This window comes from Cydia fagiglandana, chromosome Z (assembly GCF_963556715.1).
Source record: "Cydia fagiglandana chromosome Z, ilCydFagi1.1, whole genome shotgun sequence".
NCBI classification, from domain to species: domain Eukaryota; kingdom Metazoa; phylum Arthropoda; class Insecta; order Lepidoptera; family Tortricidae; genus Cydia; species Cydia fagiglandana.
In genome coordinates, this window is record NC_085959.1 from 12,845,100 (window position 1) to 12,858,238 (window position 13,139).

At 39.6% G+C, this 13,139-nt stretch overlaps 1 protein-coding gene across 3 annotated transcripts in view; it reads left to right on the forward strand.

The window, feature by feature from the left end:
- The window catches only part of LOC134678673 (carboxyl-terminal PDZ ligand of neuronal nitric oxide synthase protein), a 151,175-nt gene that overhangs the window by 131,213 nt on the left and 6,823 nt on the right, over nt 1-13,139 (forward strand). Inside the window, exons 7-9 of one of the 3 annotated variants that reach the window (XM_063537320.1) lie at nt 1,812-2,054; nt 2,248-2,382; nt 5,423-6,435. In XM_063537320.1, coding sequence (XP_063393390.1) covers nt 1,812-2,054; nt 2,248-2,382; nt 5,423-6,226 — 1,182 coding nt within the window. In that variant the 3' untranslated portion in view covers nt 6,227-6,435. Of the gene's footprint in view, nt 1-1,811; nt 2,055-2,247; nt 2,383-5,422; nt 8,226-13,139 lie in introns of those variants that run through there. The other 2 variants (XM_063537319.1, XM_063537321.1) reach the window with 2 other exon arrangements.

Here is a 13,139-nt window from a genome sequence, read left to right on the forward strand (position 1 = left end):
ATACTGACCCGTGTTCTTTCATTTTCTTCACTGATATGTGTTAAAATTGTTAAATATCAAACGGTGTCGTCAACGCCATCTAGCCGAGAATAGGCCAAAGGTAATGGCGCCATCTATTCGAGAATGACTTTTTCTTGATTTCCGAGGCACGTTTTTTTCTTAGACTTTATTTATCTTATACGGGGTTATATATATCTCTTATAATAATAACAGATAGCCCCTTATTGAAGAGTATTTTGAAAATTAATAACTATAATAGGTAGGTATCGTTATTCTTATGTGTTGTATTTTAGGAATATACCATTTTACATGTCCCCTTAGATAACCCCTGAACCAATTCAAATGCTTTTTTAAGTACGATTATACGAGAATTTTCCGGACACATCGGACGCAAAAATTGTACGAAATAAGTAGTACATTTTACAGTACATATGGTGCTACAGCTACTTTACCGCCCCCGCCCCGCCCTTGGGCGGGAGTAAGGACAATACGTGCTTAAGTCAAAAATATAAACGTTGTAAAATATATGTGCGAAATAGTACATTGTGTAACATGGGGCGTAAGTTGAATATTGCAAACTCGAGTCTATAAATCGCTCCGGCAAGCCGTCGCGATTTAACTTACTCTCGTTTGCAATATTATTACGGCCCGAGTTACACACAATGTTTTTCATCACACGTGCGATACAACAATTAAGTATAAAGACAAAAAACTGTTAACTATGGCACTAGAAACTTCATAACTCCCTAGGGAGAACGCGTTTTCTATAACTCCCGCTAAACCTGCGTGCAATTCCACATTTACTGAGCGAGTGTGATGAAAAGGTAATTCGCAACTCGTGTCGATTTAAAACACTCCCTTCGGTCGTGTTTCAGTTTATTGCCAGTTGCCACTCGTTGCGAATTTCCTACTTTTCGCACTTGTATCGTAATGTACTATTGTCACACGCATGTCATACGAGTATAAGAAGCGTGCTTGCATGTGAGGACTGTTTTCAAACAACACAAGGGTTGTGAAATAAGAGCCATCTATCAGTGAGTTTGTGGACTGCAGAGCGCTGTAATATTGCTCGTGTCAGTTTGGAAGCAGAATCAATCCAACACAGCCAGCTATCAAAATGTTAAAATTAGTCAGCAGCGGTGCCATCTCTGATTCATAGGTATAAAACTTTTCGCTCGACTTACAATGTTCAGGAATGAAAGCTTGTCATACCAAATGTTCTTCGGTTAGTTGGCATTTAAATGTTTACTGTTTCCTATGGTGCATGGTGCAGTAAACAATATTATGATTATGATACTTTTGGTAAATAGGTTTTAAATAATTCTGGCATTTCTGGTTTTATAATTATGACAAATACAGGGCGTGGTAGGTATCCCTGAAACTTTCTAATTTATTGATCTGTTTTCAACAGTTGCGCAGTAGTCCCTCTGGAAAATTATCTAATCTGTTTGTTTTGGTCTTACTATTATGATGCTCTCAGTCTGTTAAGGAAGTAAATTTGCAAAACGTAATTTTTCTAAACCTTGACATTAATTACGACCGTGAAGTGATATTATAATATTGGCACTACGATAAAAAATACTGCTGATAATATAATTCATTCTAGTAGTAGCTATAGCAAGCTGACTGCATCAATGAGAGGGCCAGCCCCGGTGAGACCTCCGCCCATATTGCCACCAGGGCGCCGAATCGTGCAGTTTAAAAGATATTCAGACCTCCAATGTTACCGTTCGAAACTCGTGAACCGTGGGCAAGCAAGGGTGCTTCAAGCAGAGAGGGTTATATGTGAGATTCGTTTTGCGGAATTGCAGCGACCGCCGGCGCCGACGCCGGTCGCCGTGGTGAACCTGCCATGGCCAGAGGCTGCGGAGCCGGACCCGGCGCCGCCCGACGCGGGCACGCCGCCGGCCGCGCCGCTCAGCGCGCAGCACCGAGTGCAGCTGCTAGAGGAACGGCTCGAGAATCAAACGCAGCAGACTCGCGCGGCCGTCGCGCAGCTATTCCTTCTGCGCGATCAACTCGCCGCCGAACAATCCGCGCGATGCGAAGCTCAAGTGAGTATTTACTTGCAACTTAAGCATTAGTTGAGCTCTTTAGGAGTCGGAGACTTCGTTACCCGTTGATGCAAATATAATTACAAAGACTAGCGTTTACCAGACCAATATAATATAGTGGTCTGTAACGCTTAGTTACACGCAAAGACACCTAAATAGTAAATACTACACGTATTTATTTAATTGATTGCAGGCGCGCACCCACCAGCTGTTGGCTCACAACAAGGAACTGCTAGAGCATATCGCGGCGCTCGTCGCGCACCTGCAGGAGCGCGAGCGCGGCTCCTCCAAGCCGATCAACGCGCAGCAACTCACTCTGTTGCCGCAGGTACAAACTCCCTATTATTGTGCTGCATTCAGATGGCTCCTCTACACTATGGGCCAACACCGGCCACTCCAAGGGACGCATTTATGCGTTAGAGGGAGCAAGTGATATTGCTATCTCATTCTACCGCATGGCTCAGCCGTTGAAGGTCAGGCGTATGCGTCGCTCGCACGCCATTCGCGAATCGCTCGCGTACTTCAAGCGCGCTGCACATCGTATAATGTTATAACTACGACGTAATGTAAGCAAGCAGTTAGCGATGCTTTTGCAAATGGCTAGCGAACGACGCGTAGCCAGCTCTGTACGCACTTAAGTACTACTTTCAAGGATTATTAAACCAAATAAATAATGGGAAGTATCCTTCCTTCCCTTTCGGCAATCGAAAGAGGTACTGAAGCACTACTGAAAAACAAAATTACTTCATCTGCCTCTATCGCTTGGATATGCAAGAACCAGACCCTCTGTTCCTAACTGTAGGTCCCATCGCAATACTGAGCTACCAACGCTAATTGGATGAGGATATGTAGTACTATGTACACATTTATTACCTAAATTAGCAGAGAAGTTTCTGCTAAATAATTTATTTCCTAGATTAAATTATATGACCTGACGAGATTTGTCAATTTTAAATTTGTTCGCAATTCAACTTGAAAGTGGTATAAACCTTAATATGAAGTAGACCGAGATCGATGATTCCTTTATGTTTATGTGACATGTCGAATTTTCAGTATTATCGGTCTTGGTCTGCCTCAGCTTAAACGCAGTTTGCTAATGCTATTTATTGACCCTCCGTTCTTGCCGAAAGCAGGCGACTCAGTCTTAGAAAATATAATAACTGGAGTCGCCTTCAACAGAGCTTACCCCTCTGTCGAAAATCTTGCACAATTGTGCAAACTTTTGTATGGACTGACATGGCTATTTGTGCGTTACGTACAAATCATGTAGAAATAGCAATACATTTAACGTCCCGTCCCCCGCAAAATTCGGCAGACTGTTTCTTACATAAAATGACAGCCATGACGTCTCCAGTTACTAAATGCTCTAAGGATTCAATATACCTAATATACCTATGATGTTGCGATCCGGAATAACTACGCGTATTTGGATACACAGGCCGCGTAGCCAAGATGCCAATCGCTAACGCTCCGTAGCGATCGAAACGCAACTGTCACTGTCACACTAATATGGAAGGGTGATAGAGAGACACAATGCTTTTCGTTGTCGAAGCGATAGCGATTGTAACCTTGGCTAGGCCGTCAGTTTCTTTTCGCCTGCAGTCGGTACGCAATATGACCAACACGCTGCCAGTTCTCTCGTAGAGTCAGCAGAAGAAGCAATGGTACTTAAAATGACATGTCCAGACTATGTATCTGAGAACACTCTGATAAGAACGACTATGTTTCCAAGAGTCGTTCTTACGAAATTTTGAGCTGAATACTTTTGCTGTTGTCTATACGAGGTGCATAGAAAGGCAAAGCTTGATTCATCTTAAGCTCAAATAAACCAAATGCTTTTGTATTCTACGTTATTTTACCATATATTCGCTGCCGTGCGACTAATTAAGCCGCTAACTTCACAATTATATGCTTTATTTTACTTACAGTACAATCCACATTTGCATAAAGAGATATTATGCAATATAAATAAAGTGAACCCTTAATCTTTCTTCCGTGATGTTGACGTTACCAGTCTACTTTTTTCTGTGCTTAGGGCAACCGGGCCTAGTAGGTATGGGTGGGTATAGATAGGGACGAGTGTCCCTGTGAATAACAGGGGGCAGCACAGGGCGGCCCAGTTTATTGGCGCTAAGTGTAAATTTCAAATTTAAGCTTCCAATGTAGCCCACAAGATGGCAGAAGCTACAATGCACAAGAAATAAAAGAAAACGTACGTGAACTGTAGAGGGCACCACTTGTTTTGGCTTGAAGTGTCAATGTACGTTTCCGATACTGACTTCAAGATGGCAGACCTTTAACATGCACTGTCCCTATAGGGTTAGCAAAACAGTTTGGCATGTATCTCTACATATAAAGTTTTATATACGAGTACATACTAAACTTTATTTTCTTCACCATTATTATTTGCAGAGGCATTTCATAATATAATATAGGTATACTTATACAAATATATAGGCAAATAATTGCTGTAAAAGCGCTTTTTGTGACGCGACAGCTAATTTTATAAAAGGTATATGGGATACTTTAGCAGGTTGGGTTACCTTGTTGGGTCATAGGTACAGAAAAAAACTTGTATCCATTACGCTATTTGTTTCCTTAATACTAGAATATTTAAAACCATTCTCAAAATGCATACGTCTCGAGAAGCATTTTTTCGATACCAAGACCGGCAACTTACTTAGCACCCCTCTGGTGTTGCACGTGTTGCAGGCGATTTGTCTGCTAGTTTCGGAATTCAAACACACATTACGGACCGTGCATTTTAGGATTGGTTTAACCCTACATGTAGGACAGATGTTAATTTGGGATGTTATAACGACGTGTGTATTTGGTATTTTTTATCACCAAATAATCTAAGGCATATTAAGTTGATTCACTTCTTTTCTGTAGGGCTGTTACTTATGTGCTTTAGTGTCATTATAACACTATTTAATAAAAAGTTACCGTTGTATTCGTATGTCGGTTCGACAAAATACACAATAACAATAGCATGGTTTACTTTCATTTGCCTTTTTCTAAGTTCATGTTCACCACGTTAAGTTAGTTTGCATTAATAAAAAAATACTTAGTTACATCAAGGCTTAGACGTTCAGTTGGAGTTATTTTTGATAATCCACCTTTATGTGGCGGCGGTTAATTTTGCCATATACATACATACCCATGTTAACAAAGTTCTAGTAGCTCCACATTGCTTTGCATGATTGCTATTGATGTCCTAGTGTGGTCATTATGTTTAGTCACATTGACAATAAAGTGTATTGTGTTTGCTACGTGTTTTGGTGTCTTGTAAGAAATACTAAGTAATATGTATAATAGTATAAATCATGTGTTAAAATTAAAATCCTTTGTTAACGCTGCTGGATCAGAAGGGTGGTGGTGAGAAGAGAACGGCGCGAGTTTGCAACGGCAACGCGAACAACAGTCAAACCAGCGTCGACTCGCTCATCGATCTAATCAGCCACACCAAGATTACTCAGAATGTTGAAAACAACAACGGCATTGTCTCTGCCTTCAGCAGTCCGGGATCACCACCGAGCTTCGGTAACATGACCAACGAGCAAATACAAAACTATCTCATAGCTAAATTCAAAAACGTCAACACCGACGCCACGGCTGAATCCCCAGTCAATAATAACAATGGAACTCTCAAACACAGCCCGTTCTACCAGAATCGTAACGCTTTTCCCAACGTTCCACCCGTCATCGACAACTTCAATAACGGCGATATCGCGGATTTACTCAACATAGAACCATACAGACACATCGGTGAAAACAACCTGGAGCAAGCAATGAGCGTAGGGCAGTCAGAGGTGTCACTATACAGCGCCAGTCAAGCCACGACGTCTAAAGATTCGACGCCTGACGCTTGTAGTTCAGATGACGGCGTTCCGTTTATCATGCCCTTGTCGCACAACGGGACGCTGACTGCCACAGGAGAAGACGGGCGTGTGAGGCTGATCGTGCCCGTGAGCCCCTCGGGTAGCACGTCGGACGTGCCGGAGACGAGAGACGGGCCCGAGACGGCTCCCCAGGGAAACACCCTGACAGTACCCGGGGCCTCGGTCGCATATGCCGCTCCCATCACTCGCTCCACCAGCGAAAAAGTGCCCAATCACAGCCATATGATGACAGCGCTCCGGCAACAATGGACCAGGCACACTACTAAGTAAATTAACAAAATCCTACGAACAATGACGTAGGTAGTTTTATAGGATACGCGATTGCGTCTAAACTCATTCTAGTCAAATTATCGATGATGTAAAAACCAAAAATATAATTTTAATAAGCTGTGATTATTGATATTAGGTCTTATAAATTCGAATTGCTGCAGTAGACAATCAAGATAAGACAAGTTCAAACATAGTGATTGAGCTCTGACTCTAAATTTGTGTGAGTGCTACATACACAATTAAATGAAAGGCATTAAAATATGAGTGTGGGTTTGAAACGAACGAAGTGAGTTTCTTAAAAGAACCACACAAGTGTTCTAATGCCTAATTATGTACACTGTATTAACTACACACATTATAAACTCTCTATGATGTATTCACTAGCCGCATGTTACAGCCGGCATTGGGGCCACGTTGCCCAGTGGCGGATTCACAGTGAGTTATTTTATTTGGTTATCATCAGTGAATTTTTGCCGCCTCAAAAAACTTGCCGCTGTAGGCCCGGGCCTACTTGGCCTTAGGGCAAATCCGCCACTGACATTGCCGCTTAATGCTGGCCGTTATTTGCGGATTTTGAAAGCATCCTAGATTGTTTATGATATAACTGTAGATAAATACACCTTTACTCTTATTTTTGGAACACATTTGTCTATAAGACCGTGTCGGCTAAAATACACATATCTCGCAGACAAGAGAACGGGAAACTTTGTGTGGAAATTTTCATACAATCTGACCAGTTTACTTTACACATGTGAGTATTACTACTAGGTATTTATTCAAAATCTGTGCCAAGTCATTAAAATAATTTAGTATAGGTACTTGTCGAACTATTATAATTTAAAAGGAAAGACTTCTAAAAGCTCTCTGAAAAGGAAAGACTTATGTAGTTACTCGTACCTATTATTAGTTTTTCTCCTCCCTAATAATTCTTCATGAATTTACCTATTTATTATTTCGTTTATGTTCCCTGTATCATCACTATTTATGAAAATTATCAAGATACTTACGAATGTTGTAATATTTTATAATATTATTGTATTATATGTATATGCATTGTTAAATGAACAAGGTTCTCTTTAGATATTGAGACTTTAATGAAGGTGCCAAATTATTAGTGTATATCAACATCGCTTATATATTGAGCGGTATCACACCATTAACCTAGTATTCTGAAGAGTTTATAAATTTACCTAACTACATATCACTCCCATGTCCAAATGACGTCTCCATTAACTAAGATCCACAGATAACGATCAAGGTAGATTACTGGAACAGTAATTAATTATACCTATACGTATAATAAGCAAACATTCGAGCATAAAATTCAATGAAAATCGTTGCTTTTAGTTAATAAATCAAAGAATAACTAATATCTTTGGAGTGTTACTGTGAAACTTAGTGACTGAGAGCAGAATAATGTTATTACTCGTTGGCATATCGTTTTGAAATACTTGTATTATGTATTAAAACGTACACGAAGTCATGTTTAGGTATACTGTGTTGCCCTTGTGTCCATATTGAATTAGGTACCTACTTGTAGTGATTGTGAGGCTGAATAAATACAATTATATCAGCAAAATAATCTGAAAGTAACTCTATAAATTTTAAAGCATATTTTTAGTAAAATAATAGCGTCCCTTTTTTATAGCGGTACCTGTCAATATACTAAATATTATTTATATCTACTCGGTCCATTAGTAAGATCTTAAAACGCATTTTAGAACTGAATGGTCTGTTATTTATATTTGTAAAGAAAGTAAAATATTTATATACAAGAAATGGTGCCAAAGATCGTCCACGATATACACCGTGGGCCAGAATAACCCGACATGATTTAAATTTAACCATATTATTCTTCACGGTATTGGTTATGAATGTTATGATGTAATGTTAGATTAACAACCCAGCAACTAGTTCAGTAGCTTTTAGAGCATCGTCTTAGATCGCGCCAAAAACACAGTTCATAACTGACACTAAGTAATAACTGTGGCGTATGAGAGTACAGCCGGCCTAGCCAAGGTTACAATCGCTATCGCTTCGACAACGAAAAGCATTATGTCTCTCTACTCGTATCACTCTTCCATATAAGTGCGACAGTGACAGTTGCGTTTCGATCGCTACGGAGCGTAAGCGATCGGCATCTTGGCTACGCGGCCAGTTATTAGATTGAATTGGCCTAGATATATTAATAAGTACATTACTTATTTGTTAATTGTGGAAAGTACCTAAATCTAAATCTCGTAAACACACCGGTTTTTACTCGTAAGGCATCGGATCAGAATTGGATGGTTTAACTAAGTTAGTCGGGTTTTTCTATCATACATAGCAACATCTAATATTCTTCTGAACTAGTCGACACGTATGAGACGACGGGTTATTCTTATCCATTTCTAAGTTAATTTCTTGTGAACAGATTTATACTATATTGTACTTTTAGATAACAACTGATATTGTCCAAAGTTTTAAATTTATATGCTTTGCGGCGGTTTTTTTAAGATCGTCGACTGAAACGATAGGTATCTAGCTATTGTAGAGCAGCTTCGTGACATTACTACACTACGAAAACTTTTTAAAGTTGCTGGTTAATACCAATATGCAGCTATGCATATCTAAAACAAAAGACATAATTAATACTCGACTGCATGGCTGACACTGGACTGACTATGTACTAACAACATAGGTTTAGTATAGTTGCTCTTTCCGATGTGTTTCACGTAGACAGCTTTTAAGTAAGTTTTTATATGCGTAAACAATGAAGACTGTAGTTTGAGGCGACTCGCCTTAATGCTTTAAATTGTATTCAGTGAGGTATAAAGGGGCCCACTGATTAACAGTCCGCCGGACGGTATCGGCCTGTCAGTTAGAACAAAATTTTGACAGTTCCGAACAACTGACAGTCCGATACCGTCCGGCGGACTGTTAATCAGTGGGCCCCTTAAGGCACTAAGTACTTACCTACCGAGCAGCAGTGTGTTCTTGACGCAGTCGAGTTGAGAGGGGAACACTTACACCGTTATAGGATTAAATTGGTAAATGTTATAAGTAGTCAATATCGATGCCAAGACGTTATCTATGAAAAGGGACCTTATTGTCGATGGCGCTTACGCCATTAAATATTAACGATGCTCCGATATAAATACAATGCCGCGCGACGCTGTGCGGCGTAAGCGCCATCGACAAATTTGTCCCTATTCATAGATAATGCTCCATATATGTTGTTCTAGGACAGTATTCCACTCGGCCTGGGTTTGTTGGTAAGTTTTATACACATCAGAAAAGTGAAATTGTAAGATCTATGTATTGGCTAACACGAACTGAATTAAATTGGCCTCATCTTATACCTACACCCATATAACCATTCCAGTCGCAGAATCATCAAAGTGGTAACTAAATGTCAGATGTGTCGTAACAGAGTCCACACAATGTGTCTAGAATTGTTTCGAAACAAAGTGTCGTCGCCGTGTGTACACTTTTCCGTAACAAGGTGTCGACACATTTGTGTGCACTTTGCGTGCGGTTTGCGACTAAATCTGACAGCAAATTTGTGACAGCAAATGTCAATATAAAATACCTCTTGAAAACCAAGGTTTGTCAAACTACTATTAGTGTCTCGTGTGCTTGTAATTCTAGTAAGTCATCAAGTCATCATGGGCGATGCGAATGATAAAAATCGACCAAAACCATATAAACACCCAACACCCGTCAACCTTTTACAGAAAAGTTTTTAAAGAAATGCAATACGCTACTAGGTCAGGCAACGAATGCTCAATAAAGTTGTAGAGGGAAATCCTCGGAACACAATTTTTGACTCCTTAACTTGGTTTGGACAAGTTAGGAGGTGAACATATCAAAAGTCCTCGGCCGTAGCCCTTGAGCGGGGGGGGAGAGAGGGGGCTTTGAAGGTCCCATTTTCCGGTTTTTCGATTATATCTCGGAAACTATGCATCTTAGCGACATGGCCACTTATACAAAATGAAAGTTAATTTAATTTGTTACAAGTTTATTCAGTCAATTTTTTCGATATGTTGAATAGTTTTTGAGATATCCGCTCTTGAAAGTTTATTTAGGGCTCTCAATGTTATCTTGATATATTACATCAGTGAAGGTGCTAGGCCGTGTATGGTATCGTTTTCGTATAAATCTGGGTTGCTGAATCCATTTAAGGTATCACATTGACACCATTCCACAAAATTACAAAAAATCTTTTTAGGGTTCCGTACCTCAAAAGCAAAAACGGAATTCTTATGGGATCACTCGTGCGTCTGAATACACAAAATAGTTCTTTACCTATAGATGACAGGAAAACCTATTAGAAATGTGCAGTCAAGCGCGAGTCGGACTTAATGTACGGAACCCTTAATACGCGAGTCCGACTCGCACTTGGCCGGTTTTTTTTAACTCCTCTTGACGCTTAACCGCTGAACCGATTTCGTTGAAATTTGGTATAGAAATAGTTTGCGTCCCGGAACAGGACATAGGATAGATCTTATAACCAAAATTATCTTTTGAAGGTGTGAAAAGTGGCGTGGAAATTTGTACGGGAAATCAATAACCGCTGAACTGATTTACATTAAATTTGGGATAGTCTACATCTTTGATTTAGTTAAAAATGATAAAAAAACCATGACTTCAAACCTAAACTTAAACAGTATTAACTTCAAGAAGTCAATTCTGAATTCCCCCCTACACCTCATTTCACACCTTTAAAGGATGATTTTTGAGATAACTTATTATGTCCTGTCTCGGGACTCAAAATATATGTGTACTAAATTTGAAATTAAAACTGTTCAGCAGTTTAAGCGTGAAGAGGAGTTTAAAAGAAAGTAAGTTTATATGTTTTTACTTTGGAATGGTGTCAATGTGATACCATAACTAAATTTGGTACTGCGCATTTATACGAATACGATACCAAACATGGCCTCGTAGCTTTACTGTTGTAGAAGTCAAAATAAAATTGAGAGTCCTAAATTCTTATTACTTGACCAAACTTGTGTAGAAGGAAAAGGAAAAATAAAAGTCTTCGGCAGGAATATAAGACACAAATATATATTTTTTTGCGTTACTATTTCAATCATCAAATATTTAAACATACCTTGATTATATTATTCTAGAGAGATCCTCATAGATAAACAAAAACATTTACTTAAAAAATTACAAGGTCGAAATGTCACGGAACTTGTGAGAGTAATATGTGAAAAATAAAAACTTTTATGACAAAAAAATCTGGACACAATTTAAGAAGCATCCAATTGCGTCGAGGAATCATCTGTATTTTTGCTTGTTTCATTACCTCCTCGCTTCTTTTTTTGTCCTTTGTATTCTGTAGCAATTTGTTAGATCTGAAAATAAAGATAACTTGCGTCGTCACGGATGTCGATTTATAGGTTTTAGGGAGTGCAGAATTCGAAAACGATGATCATTTTACAATCCAAGATGGCGGCTACGTATTTTGTCATAAAAGTCGTCATGAATATCGTTTTATAGGTTTTAGGAAGTGCCGATTTCGAAAATGATGACCAGTTTGGAATCCAAGATGTGTGCCGTGCACTTTCTCATAAAAGTCGTCACGGATATCGTTTTATAGGTTTTAGGGAGTGCAGAATTCGAAAATGATGACCATTTTGGATTCCAAGATGTCTGCCGTGCACTTTGTCATATAAGCCGTCATAGATGTTGATTTATAGGTGTTAGGAAGAGCAGATTTCGAAAATGATGACCATGACCAACAAAACGACATCCATGTCGACTTTTAACATAGTGCATGGCCGCCATCTTGGATTCCAAAATAGTTATTATTTTCGAAATCTGCGCTCCCTAAAACCTATAAAACGACAGCCATGACGACTTTTATGACATACTGCATGGCCGCCATTTTGGATTCCAATATGGTCATCATTTTCGAAATCAGGGCCCCCTAAAACCTATAAAACGACACCCATGACAACTTTTATGACATAGTGTAGGCCGCCATTTTGGATTCCAAAATGGCCATCATTTTCGAAATCTGCGTCCCCTAAAACCTATAAAACGACATCCATGACGACTTTTATGACAAAGTGCATGGCCGCCATCTTGGAATCCAAAATAGTCATCGTTTCTGAAATCTGCGCCCCCTAAAACCTATAAAACGACACCCATGACGACTTTTATGACATAGTGCATGGTCACCATTTCGGAATCCAAAATGGTCATCATTTTCTAAATCTGCGCCCCCCAAAACCTATAAAACGACACCCATGACGACTTTTATGACATAGTGCATGGCCGCCATTCTGGATTCCATAATGGTCATCATTTTCGAAAGCGGGGCCCCCTAAAACCTATAAAACGACATCCATGACGACTTTTATGACATAGTGCATGGCCGCCATCTTGGAATCCAAAATGGTCATCGTTTTAGAAATCTGTGCCCCCTAAAACCTATAAAACGACACCCATGACGACTTTTATGACATAGTGCATGGCCACCATTTCGGAATCCATTATGGTCATCATTTTCTAAATCTGCGCCCCCCAAAACCTATAAAACGACACCCATGACGACTTTTATGACATAGTGCATGGCCGCCATTTTGGATTTCAAAATAGTCATCATTTTCTAAATTGGGGCCCCCTAAAACCTATAAAACGACATCCATGACGACTTTTATGACATAGTGCATGGCCGCCATCTTGGAATCCAAAATGGTCATCATTATTGAAATCTGCGCCTCCTAAAACCTATAAAACGACACCCATGACGACTTTTATGGCATAGTGCATGGACGCCATTTTGGATTCCAAAATGGTCATCATTTTCAAAATTGGGGCCCCCTAAAACGTATAAAACGACATCCATGACGACTTTTATGACACAGTGCATGGCCGCCATTTTGGATTCCAAAATGGTCATCATTTTCGAAATCGGCACTCC